This window comes from Pteropus vampyrus, unplaced genomic scaffold, assembly GCF_000151845.1.
Source record: "Pteropus vampyrus isolate Shadow unplaced genomic scaffold, Pvam_2.0 Scaffold310, whole genome shotgun sequence".
Lineage (NCBI taxonomy): Eukaryota > Metazoa > Chordata > Mammalia > Chiroptera > Pteropodidae > Pteropus > Pteropus vampyrus.
In genome coordinates this window covers 887093-902915 of record NW_011889091.1, presented here as the reverse complement: position 1 = coordinate 902915, position 15823 = coordinate 887093, and the positions used below count along the sequence as shown (strand labels likewise).

The following is a 15823-nucleotide window of genomic DNA, read 5'->3' as shown; positions in this document are numbered from 1 at the left end:
CTTTGTGATTACATCACTAGCACTTCAGTTGGCCACAAAATTGGAAACCACAATTCTAGATCTTGATCTAAACATCCAACGAGCCTTAAAATTTTGAACAGATATAAAAATCGTTACAGTGAATACTGAAGAATTTATGAAAACTTTAGCAAAAGATGGGGTTGGAAAAAGATTATTCAAAAACATAAACATAAATAATGAACCCAAAGTAGTGCTTCCAAATATTTCAAGTGATGAAGATAGTGACTGTGCCTATTGAAAAGAAGATTGATTGCTTTAGATTACAGCACAGACACTGATAGCAAATAAAATTTATTTTGGTTTTGCTGAATTTTCATTAGCATTTTTTTGTGAAAATATGTGAAATAAATATTTTTATGACTTATGTTGGCCTATTTAGTATATATTTTTTTGTATTAGTGGACTCTTTTTACTTGGTTTTCTTCTATGTAAAAAATGATAATCCGCTTAAATCGAAGGATGGGTGTAATTATATTATAATTTAAATTAGGTCACTATTTGGTGTTTTTATTTGTGTGATCTTACAAAGGCTGTTGAAGGCATATGTCATTATGTTATAATTTATTTTCTTTCTTGTATAACCATTCTCCTATTACCGACCCCTGTATTAGTAATTTTGTTTGCTTAGTTTATAAGTTTTCTATTACCGAATAACACATTACCAACAACATCCATTTATTAACTTGTAGTTCTGTTAGGTTAGAGATCTAGCACACCATGTCTACACTCTTTGATCGAGTCTGACAGGCTAAAATTGGGGTGTCTGCCAGGTTAAGTTCTCCCCTGGAGACTTTGGGGAAGAATCTGTTTTCACACTCACCTTGTTGGCAGAATTCAGTTTCTTGATCTGTAGGACTGAGGTACCAGATTCCTTTCTGGCTGTCAGCTGGGACCTGTCTCAGTCCTTAGAATCCAGCCACAATCCTTGAGCAATTCTTAGATCTCCTAAGGCTTTGAATCCCTGACTTCTCCTTATGCAACTGGTCAGAGAAAACTCTCTTTTAAAGGGTTCATATGGTTAGGTTAGGCCTACCTGGATGATTTTCCTATCTTAAGGTCACTTGATTTGGGACCTTAATCACATCTGTAAAATTCCTCGTGATAGTGTCTAGATTAGCATTTGATTGCATAACTAGGGAATAGTTTATGTACACTGGGGTTATGAATGGGTGTTGGTCATCTTAGAGTTCTGCCTACTACATTTAGGTAGCTAAACTCATACACTTCACCTGTTATCTAAACATTTCCTCAGTATGCTGAGACATATAAGGTATTTTGTTGCTTTCATAATCTTTAAATCTGAAAGATTCTTATATGTTTTAGTCTAGACTGGTTTTACTCTATGCTCATGCACAGCTATTAGAACTGGATCCCTTTTCACTGCCATCAAAAGGATTCTTCTTGACTCTCCTATCCTATGCTTATTTTCTTTACTGGTCTTCTTCCTTGTTTTACCTCCTCTTTCAAATGGAGCCCGTGAATACCAATGGCATTCTGCAAACGGTACACACACAGGAGGTAATTTTTTTCTTTTTTGAGATTCTTACATGTTTGAAAATGTTTTTATTCTGTAGTAGTGTAATTAAGTATAAAATTCTAGCTTTTTTCCCCCTCAACGTTTTAGAGGCATTTTTCCTTTGTCTTCTAGCTTTTAGAATTGCATTTTTAGGAACTATTTTATTTTAATTCCTGATTCTTGAATGCATCATTACTCCTTTCTTTTTTGACAACTTGTATGATTTTGACTTTGTTTTTGTTTTCAGTTTCATGATGAGGTAAATGTATTTTTATCCCATTGTTCTGGACATATCAAACTGGAAACTCATGTTCTTGGGTTCTAGAGTATGTTATTGTATTTTATTGATTATTTCCTGCCCTGCTTATTTTCTATTGTCTCTTTCTGAACTTCTTATTACTTAGATAATAGACGAATGCACCAGTCCTGTATTTTTCTTATTGTTCTCTCCTTTTTCTTTTCTTTCTCCTTTCTCTACTTTCTGAAGTTCCTCAGCTTTATTTTTCAATTTTTCTATTGAGTTTTTCTTTATAATATTTTTCATGTCTATGAGTTCTTTCACGTTGTGTTGAATAATCATTTTACGTCATTTCCTTTTTGTTTCATGAATACAATGTTTTCTTTTATTCTACAAATGCTATAATGACACATTTTCCAAGTTTTCTTCTCTATGTGTGGTCTCTGTTTCCTTCAAGGTGCTGTTTTCTGTTTGTTTTGTTCTCTGCTTTTCATAGTAGATATTATAATCATATAATCATGATCCTTGTTGTCTGCTTATGCGTGCGTGTGTGTGTGAAAAATACATAAAAGAAGGAAGAACAGGATAATAGATTTTTAGGTAACAATTACCCAACTTCAAGAACTTATATTGTCTGTATAAATTTAAGAGTGGGAACTAAAAAACTGGATGGGTTGTGTATGTATGGGAAACTTGCTGATTGTGGATTTTTCCTTAAGGATGATACAGCTGGGTGGTTTTGTAGGGAAATAGTTTATGTTCTGGGCTCTTCTCTCAGTGAAAGATTCTTCAGTCTCATGCCTGTTACATGTTACATCTCCCTGTTTTGTATAGTATCCATGCTCTTGATGACCTGATTTATCCCTGTCTCAAGACTGCTTGTTTTACCAGAAAATAAATGGCCAGTTTTATGCTGGTTTAGGGAAGGGCCAGTTTTATGCTAGTTAGGGAAGGGCCATTGTTTGTGCACATGGATGAGATCTACTTTTTAAAGACCTTCAAGAGGTCCTCTTATATTTTTTAATATCTTCCTTTCAACTTTCCCTTTTCCCAAAATACCCGGTTGCTCTCAGTTCCTGAGTCTTTTGGAATTTCTGTAATGTAAATCAGGTTACTTCTTACCCTTTTTTTCACTGCTGGCTTAGAGATTTGGTTCTCTGAGTCTGCTAGAATGGTTACCACTTGTCTTTCTTTCCAGCTTTGAAAAATGAATTGCTTTTATCTTATGCTGTCTTTGTACTTACAGTTTTAGGTCTTTAAAAACATGTCCTCTTATATTCTTTTAGTGAATTTTGGGAGAGAACAGTAATAAATGCATGGGTAAATCTTCCCACTTTCTCCAGATATTAACATAGTGATTTCTAATACTGAGTTGTTTGATATAGCTGCAACATAGAGTACATAGCTTGGGTATAGGGGCCTGGTTAGGAAGATGTAAGAACATCTCTTACAATTCAGAGGAAGGAGTGTCATCACTATTTTAGAAAGTTAATCAGAGTACCAGTAGGGATACTGGTTTGGTATTAAGTAAAATGAAGGTCAAGGAAGTTGTTGGAAGCCTCTTTCGTTAACCGTTGAAGAGATGATGACCAGAAGTAAAGCCGTGGGGAGAAGGGGAAAGATTTGAAAAATATTAGAGAGAGAATCAAGGATTATTAGATGTGGGGTAAGAAGGAAGAACTAGGAGGTGGGGTTGCAATGTAATTTATTACTAGAAAAAAATAGTGGTTCATGTCACTTGAGTTAGGAAATGCAGAAAGAGGAACCATTTTTTAGGAAGACAATGGGTTGGTTTAGTGGTAGACTTAAGAGTTTCAGATGCCTTCTGGGTGATGATGTCCTATAGTCATTCAGAGTGTTCAGAGATTTGGGTTAGACATAATAGATTTGGACATTATTAGCATGTATAGTAAAGTCCTTAATGTCTAATTTTAAGTGAAATGATGTATAACAAACCAATTTTACTATAGGCCAATTGATATAAGTAAAAGTTATATCTCATCAATGTTATTACGAAACAACGTTATTATTCCAAGACCTGCTGTACGTTAGAGTGAAAGACAATCCGCTGAGAAATGCCAGTGTTCTTTTTTTTCTTTAACTGAAAAAAAAAAAAAAAAAATTCACAGCAGTGGCAAAGATAGCACAGAGAGATTCCCTTGTACCCTTCACCTAGTTTCCCCTTAGGTCTTAGGTAACAGTAGTACAATATGATTTCCCCACTTTAAGCATTTCTGATAATTTTTAAAATAACTGATGAATTTATTTTTGAGCTTTCATTGTGTTGTAGACAATGTCTTGTAGTCATGACTGGGCCAAATGAATATTCAAATTTACTTAAAGCTGCATGTCTGAGATTGGCCATTAGATAACAAAGGTGAATCTCTTCAGGCTTTGACTTAGATGAGAGTCTTAAATGTTTAGCAGTTGCTTACTTTTGTTTTGTTAATGCTAGCATATTGTGCTCATTGGGATGTATACTAAGTAGATAGATTCTAATTTTGTGGGGAATTTTAAGTCTGCCTGATAATATGAACTTGACTAGTTTTTCTTAATGTTCTTTCTTTTTTGTTTTGTTAAAGATTGAGCTATGGAGAGTGAAATTTTAACTGAATTTTAAGGTCCAACATATACTACTTTATTAACTGTGACAGTTTTATGATTCTCTTCTTTGGAAAAATCTTTAATAAGATCTTTCACCTTATTTTTAGTTCTAGAAAGGGCCAGAACCTATGCTTAACCTATTTAAGAATAAACTTTATGTATTTCCACCGTAGTATCTATGCCTCACTGATAAAGATTGAATTTAGTATACATATATTTCTTCAAAAGGGGAATACATACATATTTTGTTGCATTGTAATCTGCTATAAATTATATTGACATTTGAATTATTTTCTAAGTAAGGAGGTGTTTGATGGTTTATTTGATTTCCTTTTTGTGTTAATCAGATTATAGAGGTTATTATGAATTAGAAATGGATTTTTTATCCTTTTTTTTTCAGAGTGTTTATGTTTAGTGTGACACACTGACTCAAACTTATGACAATAATTAGGCAAAGTAGAATTTTAGATTAAATGCCCTCTTCTCCCTCTGTCTCTGGTCTTGGTTCATTAAAAATATTAACAAAATTTCTTCATTAAAAAATAACATGTAGATATTTTTAAAAAGCTTACAAAAAAAGTAAAAAAAAGCTCCTTTTACCCTCTTCCAACATCCTTTTCCCCTTCCCATATTTACCTAGTGTTAACAATTTTTTTCTGTTTTTCTCACAAGAAATATTTTTATGCGTATATCTATATACAGAAATATAGCTCTTTAAAAAAATTCCTTGGCATGTAGAATTATTATACATATTTCTGCACTTTTTAAATCCAATTCATAATTATTTTTAAGATTGTTTTTATTCCATGCCTAATTTTTTTTTCATGGCTACTGAGTATTCTAGAATATGAATGTATCATAATTTAATTATCTTAAATGATGAACATTTAGGTTGGGTTTATTTTTGATTAGTTAAATTTGGGTGAGATGATTTATAGAGTTTAACATTTTAGTGTTAACACCTCTTCAGTAGTCAGGGATGGGAAAATAAATATATGTGCAATCTCAAAATGAACAGGTGTGTGTAGCTTTGGTTATATGGTTTTACTACCATTGTGCAATTGGATAGTACCTTTTTGCTACTTGCTTTGTAATTGTAAAGAGAACTAATTTTGATTTAGGAGTGCTTATAATTAGGACCATCCTTTAAGATCTGATTGATTTATTTTTTATAAATTGTTTTTAGGGCTTCTTTTTTTAATATGACAGATGATTTTTTTGGTGTTGGGGGTGGGACTTTAGAGTGTCTTATGTTAAGTTTTATTTATACTTCCCATAGGGATTAGGAGCAGACAGCAAGAACCTGTACCCTTTCCTGCTCCCAGTTATTCAACTGAGTACAGATGTTTCCCAGCCTCCACATGTTTATCTTCTGGAAGATGGTTTAGAATTATGGTAAGAGGAAAAACTTGATACTATGGATCTTATTTTTTTTTCCTGGCCTTTCCTACTCTCATGCCAATAAAGCAAAGATCATGCAACAGGGCTTAACAATTCAACAATTAAAAACAAAAACATAAAATCAATTTCCCCGAACTGGGTAACATAATCATTCCATCTTTTTTTAGTAGCTGTGACTCAGTGTAGGCTTATAGTAGTCAAACGGGGAGTTTCTGTAAGAATTTAGCTGCATTTCATCTTTTGGAATTTGGAATGTAAAATTGGGATCTTCATAAATTGTCCAAACTTAATAATGTGTTAAATGAGATTTGGGGGAGATTGTTATTTTCAACCTCTTATTATCCTACCCAGTAAGTACTGAGATTATACCTCAGCCCCAAATGTTAGTGTTACTTAGTCTTGACTTATTATTTTACTAACTGAAGTGTGTGGTGTCGAGATAAAAAACAAAACAAACAAAAAAAATCCCACAAAAACCTGTGCTAGAAAATCATTTTGCTTTATTTATCTAACTGATGGCAGTAGTTTTCTGCAGAACCAATCTCTATTTAAAATGTAGTTTATAATACAGGCAACATTTAAAAATTCTAATATATAAGCTGATATTGGAATTAAAAAAGCAAATTACAGAAATTAACCAGAGAAAAAAATTAACATTTGGGACCTCCCTCTCTTCCTCCTTTTCACCACCTTCTCTTCTTCCCTCCCTCCCTTCCTTGCATAGTTTTTCCTTAGTTTTATCTAGGAATGAACAGTTTTTTGATTCATAGAAATTGTCTTTGGTGCATATTATAAATTAATGATCTGTATCAGAATACTAGGTGTACAGTTTTAAAACATAACTAGGTAGATATTTATTTGCAGTTTGCATTTCTCATCCTTTTATGTTTGAAGTTAAATGACTTCTGGGTAGTCTGGTTATAAATTAGCATGTGTTGGAAACTTTTATATTCATATATTTTTATTAGTATAGGATGGATTAGTCTAGATAAGAGGTTGGCAGTTATATTCTGTAAAGGAGCAGAAGATAAATATTTTAGGCTTCCCAGGCTGTGCACTTTCTGTCTCAACTATTCAATGCTATTTTTAGCTCCAAAGCTGTCATAGACAATATGTAAACAAATGCACATGACTGTGCTCCAATAAAACCTCATTTAAAGAACTAGGGTATGGGTTGGCTTTGGCCCATGAGCTGTAGTTTGCCAACCCCTACTCTAGATTACAAATTAAAACATTAATCTCTGGCACATAAATACTTTCCTATAAACATATAGATACTATATGATGTTAACTAGTACAAAATTTTTAAATATTAATTATGGTAAAGAGTCAGACTCAGATATTTATCAATATTACAAACCATATATTAATGTGTTTATTAAAAGTGTATAAATTTTTTAAGGATTACATGAACAGTGCATTGTTCTGTTAATGTTAATTTCTTTTTTCCTAGCCTTTAGTTATATGTAAACAAAATTAAGTCATTATGATTTGTTTTTTGAAAATTTACCATTTATTAATATCTAAGATTCTTTAAAAAATCAGGGTACACATGTCTTCATATATTTTTGTTAGTGGGTTAGAACTCATTCGAAATAAGATACTTGGGAGATTATATTGTTCTACTTTTTATGAGATAATGTTTGTAAAGTAGTTAGCAGTTTGTATGTGACATTTAAAGCGTGAGAATGGATGAGATTGCTTAGAAAGAGAAGAGCAGATAGAGAACATTCTATTAAGGGCAGAATCCTGAAGAACTTAAAATATTTAGAGATCACATGAAGAGTCATCAAAGATGACATAGAAGAGCTGTCTGCTGATACAGGAGAAAAACTAAGCCAAGAGAGGAGACTTTTTCCTAAAAGAGAGAGTGGTCAGCTATGTTGGATATTGCTGATTATTCTAGTAAGAGCAATATAGGGAGGTGAATTTGGCCACATAAAAATGTTAGGAGGGGTTTCAGTGGTGTAGTAAGGAGAGAAGTTAGAATTGGAGTAGATCGAAGCGTGAATTGGAGTTAAGTATATACAGATTGTGAGCATCAGCAACTTGTTTGAGAACTTTTACTATGAAAAAGAGTGTAGAAATCTGGCAGTCTAGAGGGATAGAAGAGACTCTAGAGAGATTAATTGAAGGAGGCAAGAAGTGATGGAAAGTTTTTTGTTTTTTGTTGTTGTGGGGGTTTTTTTGTTGTTTGTTTTTTTAAGTAGCAGGAATACTTCATCCATTTTAACTGGAGACAGGAAGATAGATTTCTGTATTGTAGTGGAATGAGGTACAAAGATGTTCCATCTCATAGCTTCTATTTTCTCAAGAAAATATAAAGCATAGTTATCAACTGAGTGTTATGGGCTAGGGTGGGAGTGCATGAAGATATTAATGGTTTGTGGGGAGCAAAGGTATAAAGCAGTTATCTTGGAGAATGAGAATTTGAGCCTATTAGGGATAACTTGTACCAGCTGATGTTTGTGGTCACATGTATAAAATGAAACTCTTTGACTCGTTATGTGTGTTTTTTTTTTCGATGGCTCCTTTCCTTCACCCTTGATCTATCTTGCTAGAGATTTGTCAGTGTTACTAGTTTTCTCAAAAACCAACCTTTGGCTTGACTTCTCTGTTGCATGTTTGTTTCCTATTTATTAATTTTTGCTCTTCTGTTTATCTCTTTCTACTTGCTTTAGGCTTGTTTTTCTGTGTCATTTAACCTATGTTCTAGGATTTAGCTCAGTAACTTAGTTTTCTATACAAGCATATAATAGTCTAAAATATTTTTTTACGCAGAATTTGAAAAAAGACCTTGCATGAACAATTTTTTTTTTTAATAGAATGGGGTAATGAATACTGGTAAACAGCCAACGTCAGCTATGTACCATTAAATGTAATATGTTCATCATTTAAAAAAACTAATTTAATTGTTTTTGTTGTCTACTTGGGAGATTATATTGTTCTACTTTTAAAAAAAAAAAATCTCTCTTTAGAAAACTTTTGACTTCCTGAGATGAATATTACTTGATAGGATGAATTATACTTTAATATATTGCATAACTGTTTTCTAATATTTTATCTAATTTTATTTTTTCCTCTAATTATGAGTTGGATCATTTTGTGATACTGTCTAATTTTATATCAAGGTTGTATTTTACTAATTTATCAATTTTTAAGAATTATTTTCTTCATACTGGGATGTTCTCAATAATATGGTAACTATTTTTTGGATAAAAAAATTATTTTTTTATTAGTATCTTAAAGGACTAATTGCTAAAATTAACAGACATTGAAAAAGCAAAAAATTACATTTGCTTTACTTGTCATTTTTATCTTTTTTTAAAGTAATTTATGAGAGATTTTTCTTTTTATTAATATAAAAGAACTACATGTTAGATTTATGAATTCTACCTCTGTTTCTTTCCTTTCATTATTTCTGCTTCAGATTTTTTACTTCCTATACTTAGTTGTGGGTGTATTTTCTTAAAACTGTAAGACATTTGGTTAGTTTATTGCTTTTGTTCTTCTTAAGAGCTAAAACATTTAAAGTTTTGAATTTGTCTTAGAGTATAACTGCCTATTTCCCTTAATTCTTAATATATATAATTTATTTTTTATTTCAGGGATAGCATTACAATTTTTTAAATGACTCTGTGCAAACATTATTTTTTGTTGTTATTAAAGTATATGGTTCACATCCAGATTTGTTGCATTATAAATACAACATGTCACTTGTACAAATTTTTAAACTTAATGTTCATTTTAATGACTTATTATAGGCTTCATTTTTGTAATATAGTCACATTAATAGTAATGATAGTGTTAAAGATACTATCTGCTTCCATGCCAGGGATAACCCACTATATTTTTGTTTTCATTTCTTGGTTTTCTTTCTTGTGTTTTAATGTTTTTAAAATTAGTATGTATATCTCTAAACAATACATGTAACTTTATATAAATTGTATTTTATGCCTGTTAACATGCCATTTTGGCTCCTTGTCTTGAGATTTATCCATATTGATGTTTAATGCTGTGAATGTAAGAGAATTCACTTACTCTGTGGCATTTTGTTTGATATTCAAATAATGTGCCTCCGAACATTCTTGTACATGACTTTTGGTACAAATGTATAAGACCTTCTACACTGTATACATTCTGCCTAGAAATGGAATTGCATGGTCATAGATATATACATAAGTACATTTATTTTCCGAAGTGATTATACCAACCTGACAATTCCTGTCAGCATTGTTCTCTAAACTTGCCAATATGTGGTGCATCTTTTAATCTGGTGGGGGGAGGGGTGAAAGAGGAGGTGGTAAATTGTACATTTTTTTGTTAAAATTTATATTTTCTTGCTTACTAGTCATGTTGGATATATTTTTATGTTTTTTACACTCAAGTTTATTGCCAATTTTGTATCTTATGTGAAATGCTTGTTTATGTGTTCTGTCCTTTTGGATATTATTCCTTTGGATACTATTCATATGTCGTGTGTGTGTGTGTGTGTGTGTGTGTGTGTGTGTGTGTGTGTGTGTAGTAAATAATCTCCTAGTATGTGACTTCTGTTTTAGCTTTTTTTTTTTAAGGCCTCTTTTGATACATGGTAGTTATTAATTTATATGTAGTCATATTTGTCTTTTTATTTGACCTTTCTCTAACTGAAAGCCATAAAAATGTTCTCCTGACATCTTGTAAATTGTCTTACCTTTCTCATATAAATCCCTGGAATTAATTTTTTCATTTTGTATGAGGTAGAGGTCCAGTATCTTACAGTTCACCTTTCCTTACTGACCTTTGAAGCCTCTTCTGTTCATGCAAAAAGGTCTGTTTCTTATGCTTTTTATTCTGTGTACAATATTAATTACACTGGTTTTATAGTAAATCATCTGATAAAGCAGGTATATTCCCCTATTCCCCATAGTTTTTTATTTTCGTGAAAAATTTTTTTGTTTGTTCTTGGTCATTTGCCTTCCATAAAGTTTTAGAATCAGCTTGCCTAATTTCGAGGAAGAGCCCTGAAGGGATAATGAAGTTTTATTGATTCTATATAACAATTTAGAGAGAATTGACATCTTTATGATGTTTGATTTTTGTATCTATGATTCTACTAACATCATCTGTTTAAATCTTAAGTATTTGTTTCAATATATAGAAATTCAGGTGGTTTTTGTACAGATGGTCTTTGACTTACAGTGGTCCAACTTACGATATTTCAACTTTATGATTCAGTAGAAGCCATATTTCGAATTTTGAATTTTGATCTCTTCCGGGGTGATATGTAGTATGATGCTCTCTCATGATGATGGACAGTGGTTTACAAGGATAAACAACTGATGCTTTACAGTGTATTGTGTTGCCAGTATTTTTGAATGTTGTATTTTGTGTTTTTGCATCTCATCATTTTTATAAAATGCCCATCTGTGTCTCTTGCTTCTGGTGACAAGAGGAGGGCAATCACAATATATTTATTGATATATTTACTAACCTTGCTGAACTCTCTTAGTAATTTAAAGTAATTTGTTTATGAATTCTTTCTTCCTCTCTTTTTTGTCAGTCATGTTTTCTGTGAATAAAGACTTTAACTTTTTCCTCCCCTACTTGTATCTTTTTTTAAATTTACTTGGCTTATTCTGTTTGAAGCCCTCCACATATACATTCTATAAATATGAAGGTAGACAAGGTAATAGAGGATTTTTTTGAGGCATGTTTCTGTTTTTCTAGAGAATAGTTTCCACATATCATCGTTAAGTGTGTTTTCTATGAGTGTTTGGTAAATACTCTCTTATCAGGTAGAGGAAGTACCTTTCTATTTATTTTATAATTGAATAAGAATTTTTATAGTGAATGTTAGATTTTGAATAGGATTCTCACTTCCACCACCTCTTCTTACAGATACTGTGACAGTCATGTTTTTTCTTCTTTAACTTCTTTAGGGCGGGGGTTGTCGAGGAGGTAAACCAACTGTGTACACTTCTGTGATAAACCACACCCATATATATTTACTTTTTATACATTATTTCAAGAAAATAAAAACAACGAAATAATTTTTATATCTTCTTGACCAATCTAAAATAATCAGACTTTTGCTTTATCATCATTTTATTATACATGTTTTAGTATATAGTTACTTTCCTTACTATTTTTGCTATGCATATAGAAATAATATTATATGATTTGTACATAGGTGTTTTATTTTGATGAATTTGGCAATTTTTTTTAGAAAGGAAATTTTATAACTCTGTATTGTCTATTTTTCTTTCTTTAGACGGGACCGTTTTTTTACATTTAAGTTGTATTGTTAATAGCTTTAATGATTATGGAAAGTGATTTACTCTCCCTCCCCCTTTTCCCTCAGGTTAGTGACTTTGGAAAACAGCCCATGTGTTACACCAGAGTTGCTTCGTATATTTCAGAATATGTCACCACTTCTTGGTACGTATTAAAGCATAAACTCACTACTGTTTTTGAATGCAACCATAATTTTGGGAATTATGAGTGACTTAAATTATACCTTATGTTTTTACAAATGTCCCTGATATTGACAAATAAGTTGGATAGTGTTTTAACAGTTTCTAGATTTTTTTTCTATATAACTTTTAAGAATCAGTTCTGCTTATTAAAGAGCAAATACTAAATTTACTAAATTACTAAATAAAAAATTTTCTTAGGAAACTACCAGTTAAGTTTGAACTTCAATAAAATTTCTGTTTGATAGCAGTTTTATGTGACATCTAAAAGACTATATTGTAAAATTGTTCCTCTTTACCATGGTTTTATTAATCTTCTTTTACAAAGTGATTTTGCTCTAATAGTTTTTCACAAATGAGTTCTGTACATATCTCTTGATTTAGCTAGGGAACCACAATGTGAACCACGTAGAATGAAGATTATTAAATATTAGAAAATCATATTATTCTTTGTTGAAGTGTTATTTACATATGAGCTGTGAAATCATGAAGCTTAATGTTTTTGAAGCAACATATTTGGTACACGAAACCAGAGAAACAGACGCTGTGGTAGGTGTAGGCTCTTAGTCCCTTTTAGCCACCTTGGTTGAGATCTAATTAGTTTCTTTTTTGCCAACATAAGCATGTATTCTGATGATAATTAATAATAGATAATACTTTTCTGTTACTTATCAGCTACCATTCACAAGTATGTAATATCTTAAATTTAAAAAAATTTTTTGTTTATAGAGTTGTTTTGTGAGGGATCTTACCAGTACAGATTCACATGTAAACTGATGGAGTGTTTAAGGCTTGTATGCAGTGCTGTTTACTGGCCCCTTGATTCTTTTTCAGTCTGAACAATACTGCCATTAAAAAAAAATGTTTGATGAAGTGTAAAAAATATTTAAGTTTTTTCCATTCAAAATCCCCATTCTTTAAGACTCATTTATGAAGCATCTTTAAATCCTTCATTAGAACTTTGGGTATACCGAGTAGTTTAATGTGGTCAGGAGAGGGTATTTATGTAGGAAAAGAGGAATACTTACTTTGGCAATATCTGAAGATTGTTTTTTCCTGAGAATTTATTTTTGTGAGCAGCTTTATTAGAGGCAAAAATATTACTGAGATATAATGATACACTAGAGAAGTAGTGCACTCTTACAATATCAACAGAAGTGGACTAAAACAAAATTATAACTGGTTAAAAAAAATCTTCATTTGCTAGGTTATCATGGCCTAGATAATTTAATTAGTCCTTCACATTTTCTCTTGAGTTTCTATTCATCTACTCCATTCTTTAGAATAGATGAGATTTCAAATAATATGAAAATATTATATATTTTCTAATAAGAAGCCATCTGCTGTTTATCATGAAGAATTCCCATAAAATTATGGAAAAATTCCCAAAGATGAAGCCAGTGATGATATACCAGTCACTATTGCTAGGGAAAGTTTTAAGACATCATAAAGAGAATGGGAAATGCCCTTTCATTTTCTTTACTTCGTCAAAGGTCTTTTAGTTCTATTCTAGCTAACTTGGAGACCATATACAGTGCCACTCTAGCACAGTTTTACCATAGGAAGCTTTGTAGTTGATGCATAGTACTTAAGAATCAGTGAAGATTTTTATGTGTTCAGAACAACACCTGGTACATAGCAAGCACTTCTTAAGGGCTTTGCAAATATATTATTACTACTTTTAGTACTATTAACATTACTGCTATTTTAAAAGAAAAAGTACCCAACCACTAGCTCTGTGGGGTTACTTAACTGAATCAAGAACTAGCGAAATTTCATCCTGTGATCATTGATGTTTGGTTTAAACTTTTTAAATTTTCAAAGATTTAAAAAATTCTCTATTTTATAGTTTTCATGAATATAGATGATATGGATGGTATCAAATTACATATTTCCTTTTCAAAACAAAAAAGATTATGTATAATTTGTTTTATGCATCACAGTATGTGTATTTGCTTCAATAAAATGACCAAACTGTTTAGTTATATCTGCATGTTTAATTTACCTTTACATCACTCTTATTGTTATTTTTGAGTATGGTATAACTAATTTATATTGTTTGATATGTAGCTTTTTGCATATACATTTTCACATGAACTTTAGAATTTATTTTGGTATATAATCAGAATATTTTAATCTTTTAAGACTATAGATCAAAATTAATACTCAGTTTTCTAATCAGTATAAACATTTTTTCTTATTAGATCAGTGATTTTTAAAAATTTATTTAATGAATATGATAATTTTTTCTAAGTAGAAATAAAGCTACTGGCAGAGTCTCATTTTCATTTAAAATACATAAAGCCAACAGTATTGAACACTGTAAGATGTCTAAGTTAATGATTTTTAGGGTATATTAAGCGTGAATATATCCAAGGCTAAAATTTGTTTTCTTTTTTCCTAAATCTAAGTACAGCTGGAGATATGTTAAGTAGAACCATAGGGTATAACTAAAAGTAATTCCAATAATTTAATTCTAAGGGCTTGTTTTTAAAACCTTTAAATCTATTTTTTAGTGTTGATTTACTTAGTATCTCATTACTTAAAAGATAAACATCTGACTGGCTTTTGTCTCTGTTGTTGAAAATGCCAAACTAATTTTCCTTGACCAATAAAAATTTTTTGCTGTTAACTTACCATCTAATTTGGAAGAGACTTTTTCTCACCTGCCTTAATGGTACTTCTACATATTTTAGCCTTCATATTTTATCAAAATTTGAAATAGAAAAACTTACAGTTGCATTTCTGAATGTAAACATTAATAGTGTGGTTAAACAAAAATAGATTCCTGTTGAATTTCTGTAGCATAATTTTTTTCTCTTTGCCCCCTTTACAGAAACTGAAAAGAATAAATAAAATGTAACACTTGAAAGTACAAATTAAAAACAGGAGCAAAGAAATAGAGAAAAGCAAAGGACCATTGTATAAATTATCATTAGACTAATGGATATAAATCTTACATGCACACAGAATAATTAGATACTTTGGTGGGCCACAGATTTGTCTCAGAGCTCTCTCACAGACTATGAAAGAAAAACTCGATCACTTAAATGAGGGATTTTCAGTCAGGACACTGTTGGCATTTTCAGCCAGGTAATTTTTGGCTGTATGGGGCTATCCAGTGCATTGTAGGAAGCTTAATATTAAGCATCCTTAACCTCAACCTACTAGATACCAGTTTTAAGAACCAAAGTTTTCAGACATTGCCAGATGTCCCCTGGAGGGGAAAATTGCCCCTGGTTTAGATAATTTGACTTTAATAATTCACAGGGTCTGAAAATAATGCATATCTTTGCATGGTTCTGATACTATGACCAGACAATAATTTTTCCTCAGAGTTTCACTAGGAACTCATGGATATAATGAATAATGTTCAATATACCTCAAAACATAAATTTAGTAATTTTAAGGATATATTTAATACCAGTATTTAATATTTGCTGATGATCACATGCCCTAGAAAATTTAGTAAAAGCTATCCGTGGCATGATGGAGGCATGGAAAGCAATTAGAAGTGGGCTAATTACTTGAGTATTGGCTTGTATAGATTGATCCAGGAATAGTTTTTAAAATACCTGTAAGAAGAAA

The 15823-nt window shown here is 31.3% G+C and overlaps 1 protein-coding gene across 6 annotated transcripts in view; it reads left to right on the top strand.

Moving 5' to 3' along the window:
• Window positions 1-15823, top strand: part of IPO11 (importin 11) — a 169435-nt gene that overhangs the window by 80050 nt on the left and 73562 nt on the right. For all 6 annotated transcript variants that reach the window (XM_011377348.2, XM_011377351.2, XM_011377349.2 and 3 more), the window contains exons 21-22: window positions 5659-5774; window positions 12124-12200. In XM_011377348.2, the coding sequence (XP_011375650.1) occupies window positions 5659-5774; window positions 12124-12200 (193 nt within the window). The remainder of the gene's footprint in view (window positions 1-5658; window positions 5775-12123; window positions 12201-15823) is intronic.